Consider the following 12677-nt stretch of genomic DNA (forward strand, 5'->3'; position numbering starts at 1 on the left):
TATATATATATATATATGTGTGTGTGTGTACGGTATGTGTATACATTTGTGATCAAAATTATTCAACCCCCACACAATTTTGGTGTTTTAGCAAGTTGGACATTTATTCCGCATTTTGTTTATAGTCATATCAAATAAAGATGCATTAAATGGACAGATGGAACTTGAATTACAACATTATATTTTGTAACATACCAAACAGTGTCATTTCTCTTAATATCTCATTGACAAAATTATTCAACCCCTTGAAAATAATAACTCTTAAGAACAGAATTTGAAAAAGGTATTTTCAATCAGGTGTTGGAAACACCTGTAGATGTGATTAGAACCATAACGAGCAACAATTAAACTGATTGAAAAAGACTGACTCTCAGCTTCTTGTAGATTGTCAATGGTGTATTTGCAACATGGTGAAGTCCAGGGAGTGGTCCAAGAAATCAAGAGAGGAGGTAATTTCTCTTCATAAGAAAGGATATGGATATAAGAAAATAGCAAAGACATTACACATTCCAAGAGACACAGTTGGGAGCATAATTCGCAAGTTTAAAGCTAAAGGCACAGTGGAAACACTACCTGGGCGTGGTAGAAAGAGGATGCTGTGTGCGTACAGTGGTGAAAACCCCCCGGGTAACAGCTGAGGAACTACAACAGGACATTGCAGAGGCGGGAACGCAGGTTTCGTCCCAAACAATAAGGCGCACACTACGAGATGAAGGCCTCCATGCCAGAACTCCCAGGCGCACCCCATTTCTGACTACCAGGCACAAGAAAAATAGACTCCAGTATGCCAAAAATCATCTGGACAAATCCCAAAGGTTTTGGGAAACTGTTCTATGGAGTGATGAGACAAAACTGGAACTCTTTGGGCCTATGAATCAACGTTATGTCTGGAGGAGAAAAAATGAAGCTTACAAAGAGAAGAACACCTTTCCTACTGTTAAGCATGGTGGGGGATCAATCATGCTCTGAGGCTGTTTCTCTGCCTCAGGTATCGGGAATCTCCAGCACGTTCAAGGCATTATGAATTCTATTTCCTACCAGGATATATTAGCTGCAAATGTCATGAAGTCAGTGACGAAGCTGAGGCTTGGGAGACGTTGGACCTTCCAATAGGACAACGATCCCAAGCATACCTCCAAATCAACATCAGAGTGGTTGCAGAAGAAGGGCTGGAAGACTCTGGAGTGGCCTTCACAGTCGCCAGACCTAAATCCTGTAGAAAACCTGTGGTGGGACTTAAACAAGGCAGTTGCAGCACGCAAGCCCAAGAATATGAATGAACTGGCCTTTGCCCAAGAGGAATGGGCTAAAATACCTGTAGATCGTTGCAAGAAGCTTGTGTCCGGTTATGTATCACGTTTGAAGGATGTAATTACTGCCAAAGGGTGTTCTACTAAGTACTAAAGATGCATGTAAGTAGGGGGTTGAATCATTTTGTCAATGAGATATTAAGAAAAATGTCCTTTTTTGGTATTTTGTAAAATACAGTGTTACAATTTAAGTTGCATTTGTCTATTTGACACATCTCTATTTGATATGACTATAAACAAAATACTTAATAAATGCCCAACTTGCTAAAACACCAAAATTGTGTGGGGGTTGGATCATTTTGCTCACAACTGTGTATATATATATATATATATATACATATATATATATATATATATATATACATACGCACACACACACATATATATATATATATGTATATATATATATATATATATATATATATATATATATATATATATATATATATATATATATATATATATATATAATTGCGTTTATTGGGGGGGGGGGGACTACAAAAAAATAAAAATTACTTTAATTTTTCATTTGAATTAAATACATAAATGTAGTATTACATGTATCATTAATGTCAAATTAAATTTAATCATTTAATGATGGATTTATCTGTTTCAGGATTTAATTATAAATTTCATGATAAAACATTTTCACAATATAGTGAACTATTTAACATAGAAGGAATTTTAAAAAAATACAACAAAATAATTTGCTTAATAAATGGAATGGAGAAACCCTGCGATGAGGTGGCGACTTGTCAAGGGTGTACGCCGCCTTCTGCCCGATTGTAGCTGAGATAGGCTCCAGCGACCTCCTGCAACCACGAAAGGGACAAGCAGTAGAAAATGGATGGATGGATGGATGGACAACAACATAATCACTAAAATTGCATCCCTAATGTTGTGGCCATGTGTAGTGTTTATCAATTCATTACCATGAATTGATTAAAGTGTACCCCAACTTAACAAGTTGAAAAACTTATTGCGGTGTTACCATTTAGTGGTCAATTGTAGGAAATATGTACTGTACTGTGCAATCTACTAATAAAAGTTTCAATCAATTAAAATTGGTGCTACTGTGGGCCAAATGCGAAAAAATTAAATATCTAAATAATTACTTAAATAGGTCAATATTTAATAATTTACAGTAAAATGTGTGGTATTAAATGTGGATGGCCAAATGGGCCAACATTAAATACATATATAAATCATTACTTAATTATTAAATGAATAATTTAATAATGAAATCAAATAACTAATTACATTGCAAAATATTTAATGAAATAATTGAATCAATACATGATTAAATGTAGTCTTACATTGAATGAATGGCAATTTAATAACAATAAGTTTACTAAATTCCAAGTATAATCAATGAATGAAACATTATTTAAATATGTACATAAGTAATATTCATGTATTTAATTTATCTTATGACTGATTATCGATAAATTTAAGTAAGTATTTAAAAGACTAAGAATACATTTATAGATTCGATTGTAATTAAGATTATTAAAATTATTAATAATTAAATAATTACTCACCCGGAAAAGGGTGGAGTGCCATCTCCGGGTTGGGGAGGAGACCCTGCCCCAAGTGGAGGAGTTCAAGTACCTAAGAGTCTTGTTCACGAGTGAGGGAAGAGTGGATCGTGAGATCGACAGGCGGATCGGTGCGGCGTCTTCAGTAATGCGGACGTTGTACCGATCCGTTGTGGTGAAGAAGGAGCTGAGCCGGAAGGCAAAGCTCTCAATTTACCGGTCGATCTACGTTCCCATCCTCACGTATGGTCAAGAGCTTTGGGTCATGACCGAAAGGATAAGATCACGGGTACAAGCGGCCGAAATAAGTTTCCTCCGCCGGGTGGCGGGGCTCTCCCTTTGATTGATTGATTGATTGATTGATATATTTTTATTTCAAATATGCAAAAAAAAAACAAAACAAACAAGAGCAAGCATGATCCAATACAGTGCTATAGCCTTAACAGCTATTATAACAAAATGAAAACAATGGAGAATAAAAAAAAAACAAAAAAAAACAAATGAGCATTCGACTTTTTTTTTTTTTTTTTACATATTTGAAAAGGAGTGAGAAGAAGTATACACTTATTTAATCCCACCCCTTTTCTTTAAATCATAAATTACTCTGAGCTCGAACTTCCTTGTTCACTCTATGTACAAACTTAATGAACTTGTATATAAATAAATGATAAATATATACATACATATGCACACTACACACAAACATAGCCACACCGTTACCACAAGTGCTCATGGAAATAGTATCATGAAAAAAAAACAAAAAAACAGCAGTACCAGTGCCTCAATGGGCAGCCCCTAACTCTTTTGTAATACAAGAAACCCAATATCAAAGCCCTTCTTCATGTCTGTACCTCTGGAATACCATGTACCTAAACTTCTTTTTAAACTGGTTTATGTTTGGACATTGCTTTAACTCCACATTCAAGCCATTCCATAGTTTCATTCCACAGATTGAAATACAAAAACTTTTGATGGTCGTTCTACAACTAAGCATTTTGAAATTAAAATATCCCCTTAAATTATAATCCCCCTCTCGTGTGCTGAACAATTTTTTAATGCTTCCTGGGAGTTTATTTAATTTGGCTTTATACATTATTTGTGCAGTTTGATACAAAATAATATCATTCAATTTCAATATTTTTGACTGTAAGAATAGTGAATGAGTATGGTCCAGATATCCAACCTTGTTGATGATGTGTACAGCTCTTTTCTGAAGTATAGTTATTGACTTTAATGAGCTTTTATAATTATTCCCCCAAACTTCCACACAGTAGGAATTTGTGATTTCCTCTATTGTTTCAATGATTGCCATTGATGTAGATCTGTTTGATCTAAACCCATATTGACAGTCAGGGAGTAAATTATGTTTTTCTATAAATGCATCTAACCTGTTATTGAATAGTTTTTCTAATATTTTAGAGAATTGTGGGAGTAAAGAGACGGGTCTATAGTTTGTGAAGTGATGTTTGCTCCCAGTTTTAAACAGAGGTATAACTTTAGCTATTTTCATTTCATTCGGAAATGTGCCGGTTTGAAATGACAAATTACAGATATATGTTAATGGTTTTGATATTCCTGTAATGACATTTTTCACCAATGCCATACTAATGTCATTGCAGTCTGTGGACATTTTGTTCTTACATTTGTTTACAATATCCAACACTTCTTCTTCACCCACTGCATTTAAAAACATAGAATTGAGATAGGGTGAGAAGCTCTGCCATCCGGGAGGAACTCAAAGTAAAGGCGCTGCTCCTCCACATCAAGGGGAGCCAGATGAGGTGGTTCGGGCATCTGGTCAGGATGCCACCCGAACACCTCCAACCGGTAGGAGGCCACGGGGGAAACCCAGGACACGTTGGGAAGACTATGTCTCCCGGCTGGCCTGGGAACGCCTCGGGATCTCCCGGGATGAGCTGGACCAAGTGGTTGGGGAGAGGGAAGTCTGGGTTTCCCTGCTTAGGCTGCTGCCCCCGCGACCCGACCTCGGATAAGCAGAAGAAGATGGATTAATAAATAATTACCTAAATGTGTCAATTATATCATTAAATAAATAATAAAATGATGGAATCGATACTTAATGAAACTATATTTTACAATAAATACATTAATGACACATGTAATGCCCCATTTATATGTATGATTCTGATCATAATGAATTAATAACACATTTATTATTAAAATGTAAATTTTTTTCTTGAAATCTTGTCCCCATTTTGCCGTTTATAATATATTACCAGGATTGATTTTGCTTCACAATAAAGTATTATGTACATCATGCAACAGATATATGTTCAGACAAATTTGCAGTTTAAAAACTTCGACATTATAAAGAAAATCCACTTTTCCCACGTTTGTGTGTCTTATATATTGTTTTATTTTTACAAACCTTTATTTATAATATTCAACATTTACATACAAGTAAAGAAAAAATAAGAATCAAAAAAAGTACAGAGACAGTACACAACAGCGCCAGGGGGTTGTAAACTCAACAGAGCAACTAAAATAGCATGCAAAAATGAATATATGTTGCAATTTGTAAAGCCACAAATTCCGCAAATAATCCAAAGTTGGAGCACAGCATCCACTTTTCCCACGTTAACACCCAGGCAGGCCAAGCATGACGTCATCGCGTCTGCCCCTCGTTGTTAATTGGTCTAGTGGCAGTCACGTGATCCCGCCGAAGTTGCCAGCGAGTGGACTTGCTCGCCAAACAAGTTGACTAAAAATGTCCACGCCATTAGTCAGCAAAGTGAGTGGGAGGTAAAGATGGAGGCGGAGGAGGGAAACATCTCAGTGTGGGTGAGCAGGGAGGAGAAGATAGTCGTGGGTTTCAACAAACGCACAACTTGCTCGGATGTGCTCAAAGTCCTGCTGGAAGATCCAAACACCCCCACGCGTCGCTGCTACTTCCTCGTGGAAACGTGGAGGAGCTGCCAGAGGATTCTACCCAACAAAACCCGGATCTGGCGCCTGTGGAGGGCGTGGGGCTTGGAGCGTGACCAGGTGAGCTTCATGCTGGCCGACAGCGACATGTTGCTGGAGAAGCGCGCGGCCAAGAGCGCGGGGGCGCGCGTGGTGCTGCTCAACAGGCCCGCGCGTGGAGGGCCAGCTCCCTCCGGACACGCAGCGGCGCGTCGTCAGGAAAGCCTTCAGAAAATTGGAGAAGATGCAACAGAAGACGCGCAGGGACTCCTCGGCCTCGGCCGAGACGACGCAGGAGTTGTCTCGTCTTCTGGACTCCCAGGACAACAGCATCCGCCTGCAGGCGTGCAGGATCCACGACCTGGACGCTGAGATCGAGAGGCATGAAGCCAGAGTGCATGTGGACAGGAGCAGAAGTCATGGCTTCAATTACGTGCAGGACACCTACTTGTCAGTAGCAGCTTCCGGCCAGCAGGTGCGCTCTCTGCACCTGTGTGCGCACCTGGTGAGGCTGCAGGAGCAGGTGCGTGAGCAGGAGGCCGTGGCAAACATGATGAGTGTGCAGCTGGAGGAGGAGCTCAACCTGCGCTGGGTGCAGAGGAGGCTGCGGGGGACGCATGTGGACCCCGGGGACCCGGCCGGCAGGACTTGGGAGCAAGAGGAGGAGAGGATGAGGAGTCAGCTGGACGTCAGCTCCCGTGTGGGCCTGCGCCTCCGCCGGGATTTGGAGGCTATTAGGGGCGATTTGGAGCTCAGCCGGCAGATTTGCGGCACCCGGGAGGAGGAGATGAGGGATTTGCTGGACAAAATGAACTCTTTGGGTCTGGAGGACGCAGATGAGGCTGGCGGGAGGATGATGAAGATGATGATGAAGATGAGTGAGTGGGTGGAGCAGGCCATGGGTTTGTCCAAATGTCAAGGAGGGAACGACGACGAATCGGACACGGGTTTAAACTCCTTGCACAGCCAGGAGTCTGACGGCAGCGCCGTGTGCGAGTCTCTGGTCTGAAAAGGTCAAAACCCCACGGACTTAAAGTTAAATTTTAAGTAGCAATGATCGTCACACACACATAAGGTGTGGTGAAATTTGTCCTCTCCATTTGACCCATCCCCTTGATCACGCCCTGGGAAGTGAGGGGAGCAGTGAGCAGCAACGATGGCCACGCTCGGGACTCATTTTGGTGATTGAACCCCCAATTCCAACCCTTGATGCTGAGTGCCAAGCAGGGAGGTAATGGGTCCCATTTTTATAGTCTTTGGTATGACTCGGCCGGGGTTTGAACTCACAACCTACCCATCTCAGGGCGGACACTCTAACCCAGGCCTGGGCAATTATTTTAACTCGGGGCCAAATTTAGAGATGAAAATGTGTCTGGGGGCCGGCATGTCTGATTTTTAGGAACACTAATACAAAAATTCACAATAATGTCTGATTGAATGCTAAAAAAGTTATGAGGGACCGTCTTAAAAACAGACTGGAATTTTTTTAAGTTTTTTTACTGAATTTAACTCGGGGGGCCAAAAATGTAGTGGGGGACCGGCATATCTGATTTTTAGCGAACACTAATACAAAAACTCACAATGTCTCATTGACTGCTAAAAAAAGTTATGAGAGACCGTCTTAAAAAAAAAAAAAGACTGGAATTTTAAGGTTTTTTTTACTAATTTTAACTCGGGAGGCCAAAAATGTACAGAAAAAAATGCAGCTCGGGGCCAGCATATCTGATTTTTAGGAACACTAATACAAAAACTCACAATAATGTCTGAATGCTAAAAAAAAGTTATGAGGGACCGTCTTAAAAACAGACTGGAATTGTTCAAGTTTTTTTACTGAATTTAACACGGGGGGCCAAAAATTTACAGAAAAAAATGCTGCTCGGGGCCAGCATATCTGATTTTTAGGAACACTAATACAAAAATTCACAATAATGTCTGATTGAATGCTAAAAAAGTTATGAGGGACCGTCTTAAAAACAGACTGGAATTTTTTTAAGTTTTTTTACTGAATTTAACTCGGGGGGCCAAAAATGTAGTGGGGGACCGGCATATCTGATTTTTAGCGAACACTAATACAAAAACTCACAATGTCTCATTGACTGCTAAAAAAAGTTATGAGAGACCGTCTTAAAAAAAAAAAAAGACTGGAATTTTAAGGTTTTTTTTACTAATTTTAACTCGGGAGGCCAAAAATGTACAGAAAAAAATGCAGCTCGGGGCCAGCATATCTGATTTTTAGGAACACTAATACAAAAACTCACAATAATGTCTGAATGCTAAAAAAAAGTTATGAGGGACCGTCTTAAAAACAGACTGGAATTGTTCAAGTTTTTTTACTGAATTTAACACGGGGGGCCAAAAATTTACAGAAAAAAATGCTGCTCGGGGCCAGCATATCTGATTTTTAGGAACACTAATACAAAAACTCACAATAATGTCTGATTGAATGCAAAAAAAAGTTATGAGAGACCGCCTTAAAAAAAGACTGGAATTTTAAGTTTTCTTTACTAAATTTAACTCGGTGGGCCAAAAATTTACAGAAAAAAATGCAGCTCGGGGCCAGCATATCTGATTTTTAGGAACAATAATACAAAAACTCACAAGAATGTCTGATTGAATGCTAAAAAAGTTATGAGGGACCGTCTTGAAAACAGACTGGAATTTTTTTAAGTTTTTTTTTACTGAATTTAACTCAGGGGGCCAAAAATGTACAGAAAAAAATGTAGCGGGGGGCTAGCATATCTGATTTTTTGGGAACACTAATACAAAAACTCACAATGTCTGATTGAGTGCTAAAAAAAGTTATGAGGGACCGTCTTAAAAAAGAGACTGGAATTGTTCAAGTTTTTTTACTGAATTTAATTCGGGGGGCCAAAAATTTACAGAAAAAAATGTAGCTAGAGGCCTGCAAATCTGATTTTTTGGGAACACTAATACAAAAACTCAATGTCTGATTGAGTGCTAAAAAAAGTTATGAAAGACTGTCTTAAAAAAAAGACTGGAATTTTAACTTTTTTTTTACTAATTTTAACTCGAGGGGGCAAAAATTTACAGAAAAAAAGGTAGCTGGGGCCGGCATATCTGATTTTTTGGGAACACTAATACAAAAACTCACAATGTTTGATTGAGTGCTAAAAAAAAGTTATGAGAGACCGTCTTAAAAAACAGACTGGAATTTTAAGGTTTTTTTTTTACTGAATTTAACTCAGGGGGGCAAAAATGCACAGAAAAAAATGTAGTTTGGGGCCGGCATGTCAGATTTTTTGGGAACACTCACTAATACAAAAACTCACAATAATGTCTGATTGAATGCTAAAAAAAGTTATGAGAGACCGCCTTAAAAAAAAGACTGGAATTTTAAGTTTTCTTTACTAAATTTAACTCGGGGGACCAAAAATTTACAGAAAAAAATGCAGCTCGGGGCCAGCATATCTGATTTTTAGGAACACTAATACAAAAACTCACAATAATGTCTGATTGAATGCTAAAAAAAAGTTATGAGGGACCGTCTTAAAAAACAGACTGAAATTGTTCAAGTTTTTTTTACTGAATTTAACTCGGGGGGCCAAAAATTTACAGAAAAAAATGGAGCTAGAGGCCTGCAAATCTGACTTTTTGGGAACACTAATACAAAAACTCAATGTCTGATTGAGTGCTAAAAAAAAGTTATGCAAGACCGTCTTAAAAAAAAGACTGGAATTTTAAGTTTTTTTTTACTAATTTTAACTCGAGGGGGCAAAAATTTACAGAAAAAAATGTAGCTAGGGGCCGGCATATCTGATATTTTGGGAACACTAATACAAAAACTCACAATGTTTGATTGAGTGCTAAAAAAAGTTAAGAGAGACCATCTTAAAAAACAGACTGGAATTTTAAGGGTTTTTTTTACTGAATTTAACTCAGGGAGGCAAAAATGTACAGAAAAAAATGTAGCTTGGGGCCGGCATGTCTGATTTTTTGGGAACACTAATACAAAAACTCACAATAATCTCTGATTGAATGCTAAAAAAGTTATGAGAGACCGCCTTAAAAAAAGACTGGAATTTTAAGTTTTCTTTACTAAATTTAACTCGGGGAGCCAAAAATTTACAGAAAAAAATGCAGCTGGGGGCCGGCATGGCTGATATTTTGGGAACACTAATACAAAAACTCACAATGATGTCTGATTGAATGCTAAAAAAAGTTATGAAAAACCGTCTTAAAAAAAGACTGGAATTTTAAGTTTTTTTATTTTTTTACTGAATTTACTCGGGGGCCAAAAATTTACAGAAAAAAAAGCCGCTGGGGGCCGGCTTTTCTGATTTTTAGGAACACTAATACAAAAACTCAAAATGTCTGATTGAATGCTAAAAAAGTTATGAAAGACCGTTTTAAAAATCAGATTGGAATGTTTTATTCCAATTTTTTTTATTGATTTTTTCAAATAGACAGAAAAAAAAGTGCAAGTCGAAACAGTACAATTTTAAAGTCAGTGAATTCTTCACACCCTTACCCCGAAAACCACCCACCCCACTCAGGTCAAACCAACCAGGGACACATGGCACAAACAAACAAGCAATACGACAAAAACAGACACATTCACACACACACACACACACACATACAAGGCCAGAGACAGACAGAGACTGAAAGGAGAGAAAAAGAGAGAAAGAAAAAAAAATAAATAAATAAAAGGGAAATTATTCCTCATCTGCGTCTGGACATAAGTCAAGAGAGTTGACATACAGTAAGAAGGGACTCCATGAACTTTCAAACTTGAGCAGAGCCATTTAATGAAAACCTAAGTTTTTCCAGTTTTAAATTGTAGAGAACCTCTCTAATCCAAGGGCCGTGTGATGGGGGGGGCGGGGGGGGGGGGGGGGGGCAGCTTCCAATTGAACAAGATCTGTCGTCTGGCCAGCAAGGTCGTAAAAGCCACAGCGCGTTTTAGTGGTACAGGGCACGAATTATCAGGGCATATGCCGAAAATGGCTGATAGTGGGTTGGAGGGAAAGTCTTGACCGTATGCCTTTCCGGTAGTGTCAAAAATGTCCTCTCAAAAGGAACATAATTTAGAGCAGGACCAGAACATATGGACATGATCAGCCGGAGATTGTTTGCATCTATTACAGGTATTGCTAACATTGGGGTAGATTTTGGATAGTTTTGAATTAGTGTCATGAATTTTATGGATTACTTTGCATTGGATGAGACCATGACGGGCAGATATCGAGGAGGAGTGGACCAGTTTCAGGGCAGAGTTCCAGAGTTGATCAGATATGTTGGTGTTAAGATCACTCTCCCACGAGGCTCTTATCACTGATAAAGAGTTTGGAGCAACTGAGCTGAAGGAGGTATATATCACAGAGATATATTTTTTAAGATTTGGGCTCAGAGATAACAATGTATCTAAAAGAGTTTCCAGAGGACGATTTGGAAAGTGTGGGAACTGCTTCTTTACGAAGTCCCTCACCTGAAAAAAACGAAAAAGGTGGGAGTTTGGCAAATCGTATTTGGAAGAGAGTTCAGCGAAGGATGAGAACACTCCGTCTGTATCGAGGTCTTTCACAGTGGTGATACCGTGATCGTGCCAAGTCATGAATGCGGGGTCGGTACCGGATGGTTTAAATAACTGTTTTTTAAGTCACGGGTTCAATATAGATGGGCCCTGAAAACCCAAGTTTTTCCTTAGCTGGTTCCATATTTTCATGGAGATCGATGCAACAGTGTTTGCGCCTTGAAGTTTAAATGGAAAAAGGAGTAATGAGCATAAGCAAGAACGTAATGAAAAGTGTGGGATTGCCGTTTCAAGGGACACCCAGGCTGGGAGGGTCTGAGAGCTTCCGTCCATCCAATATAAGAGTTTCTGTACAATAGCTGCCCAATAGTACTGTCTAAAATTGGGGAGTGCAAGTCATTCCTCAGATTTCAGACTGGAGTTTTTTAAGTTATTTTACTGAATTTAACTCAGGAGGCCAAAAATTTACAAAAAAAATGCAGCTGGGGGCCGGCATATCTGATTTTTAGGAACACATACAAAAACTCCCAATAATGTCTGATTGAATGCTAAAAAAGTTATGAGAGACCGTCTTAAAACAGAATGGAATATTAAGTTTTTTACTGAACGAGACGCCCAAAATACACATGAAAATACTGAATGTGGGATTTACAATATTTTTAACTATGAACGATAAAACCCTGAATATTGACAACATATGAACATCACACCCCCTCTCGACCAGCATATTTTACAATCAAGCGAAACGCAACAAAAATGCAACAAACACAGCGAAATATGAACGTGAAGGGTAAAAAGAACCCCACCTACAATCTGATACATCACTAAGCTTTAGAAATTTGTTGTAAAGATCTCCTTCCGCATCTGTCCATGACACCCGCATTTCAGGCTGGCCGCTCTGGAAACACTCTGTGGAAACGCTCCCCACCCACACTGCTTGGTGCCTCCTCTGAGCTGCTGTGACGTAGATTACCATGGTAACTAATTAGATTACCATTGTAACTAGTATATCATGCAAAAGAGCAGATTCCAGCCATTGAAATACTTTGTATAGTTCAAAACTCACGGTCGTTAGAAAACATGACTGCACATCAATAATGGCAGCTACACTTTCCATCTTATGGATCCCCAAAAATTATTTGGGATTGTCCGGCGGGCCAGATTGAAAAGCTTAACGGGCCGCATGTGGCCCCCGGGCCTTAATTTGTCCAGGTCTGCTCTAACCACTAAGTCACTGAGTAGACTTGACCTTTGGACATGGTCAATACATTAAGTACACCTGCACAATGGTGTAATAGGCATCACAGTAAATAATAACACAATCTATACTTCACCTTAGTACTTCTTTCCTTGCATGACAGAAGGAAAAGATGCACTGGGAACATTTTCTCTGTAATTTCCCAGCAAATG

General features: G+C 39.1%; 1 protein-coding gene across 1 annotated transcript; it reads left to right on the forward strand.

The window, feature by feature from the left end:
* Window positions 1-5550: 5550 nt before the first annotated feature.
* rassf10b (Ras association domain family member 10b) lies at window positions 5551-10595 on the forward strand. The gene is given in 2 exon segments (XM_061922599.1): window positions 5551-5943; window positions 5945-10595. Coding segments are annotated over 2 exon segments (1164 nt in total). The 5' UTR covers window positions 5551-5617; the 3' UTR covers window positions 6783-10595.
* The last annotated feature ends 2082 nt before the right edge of the window (window positions 10596-12677 follow it).

The sequence above is a fragment of the Nerophis ophidion genome, linkage group LG02 (genome assembly GCF_033978795.1).
Source record: "Nerophis ophidion isolate RoL-2023_Sa linkage group LG02, RoL_Noph_v1.0, whole genome shotgun sequence".
NCBI classification, from domain to species: domain Eukaryota; kingdom Metazoa; phylum Chordata; class Actinopteri; order Syngnathiformes; family Syngnathidae; genus Nerophis; species Nerophis ophidion.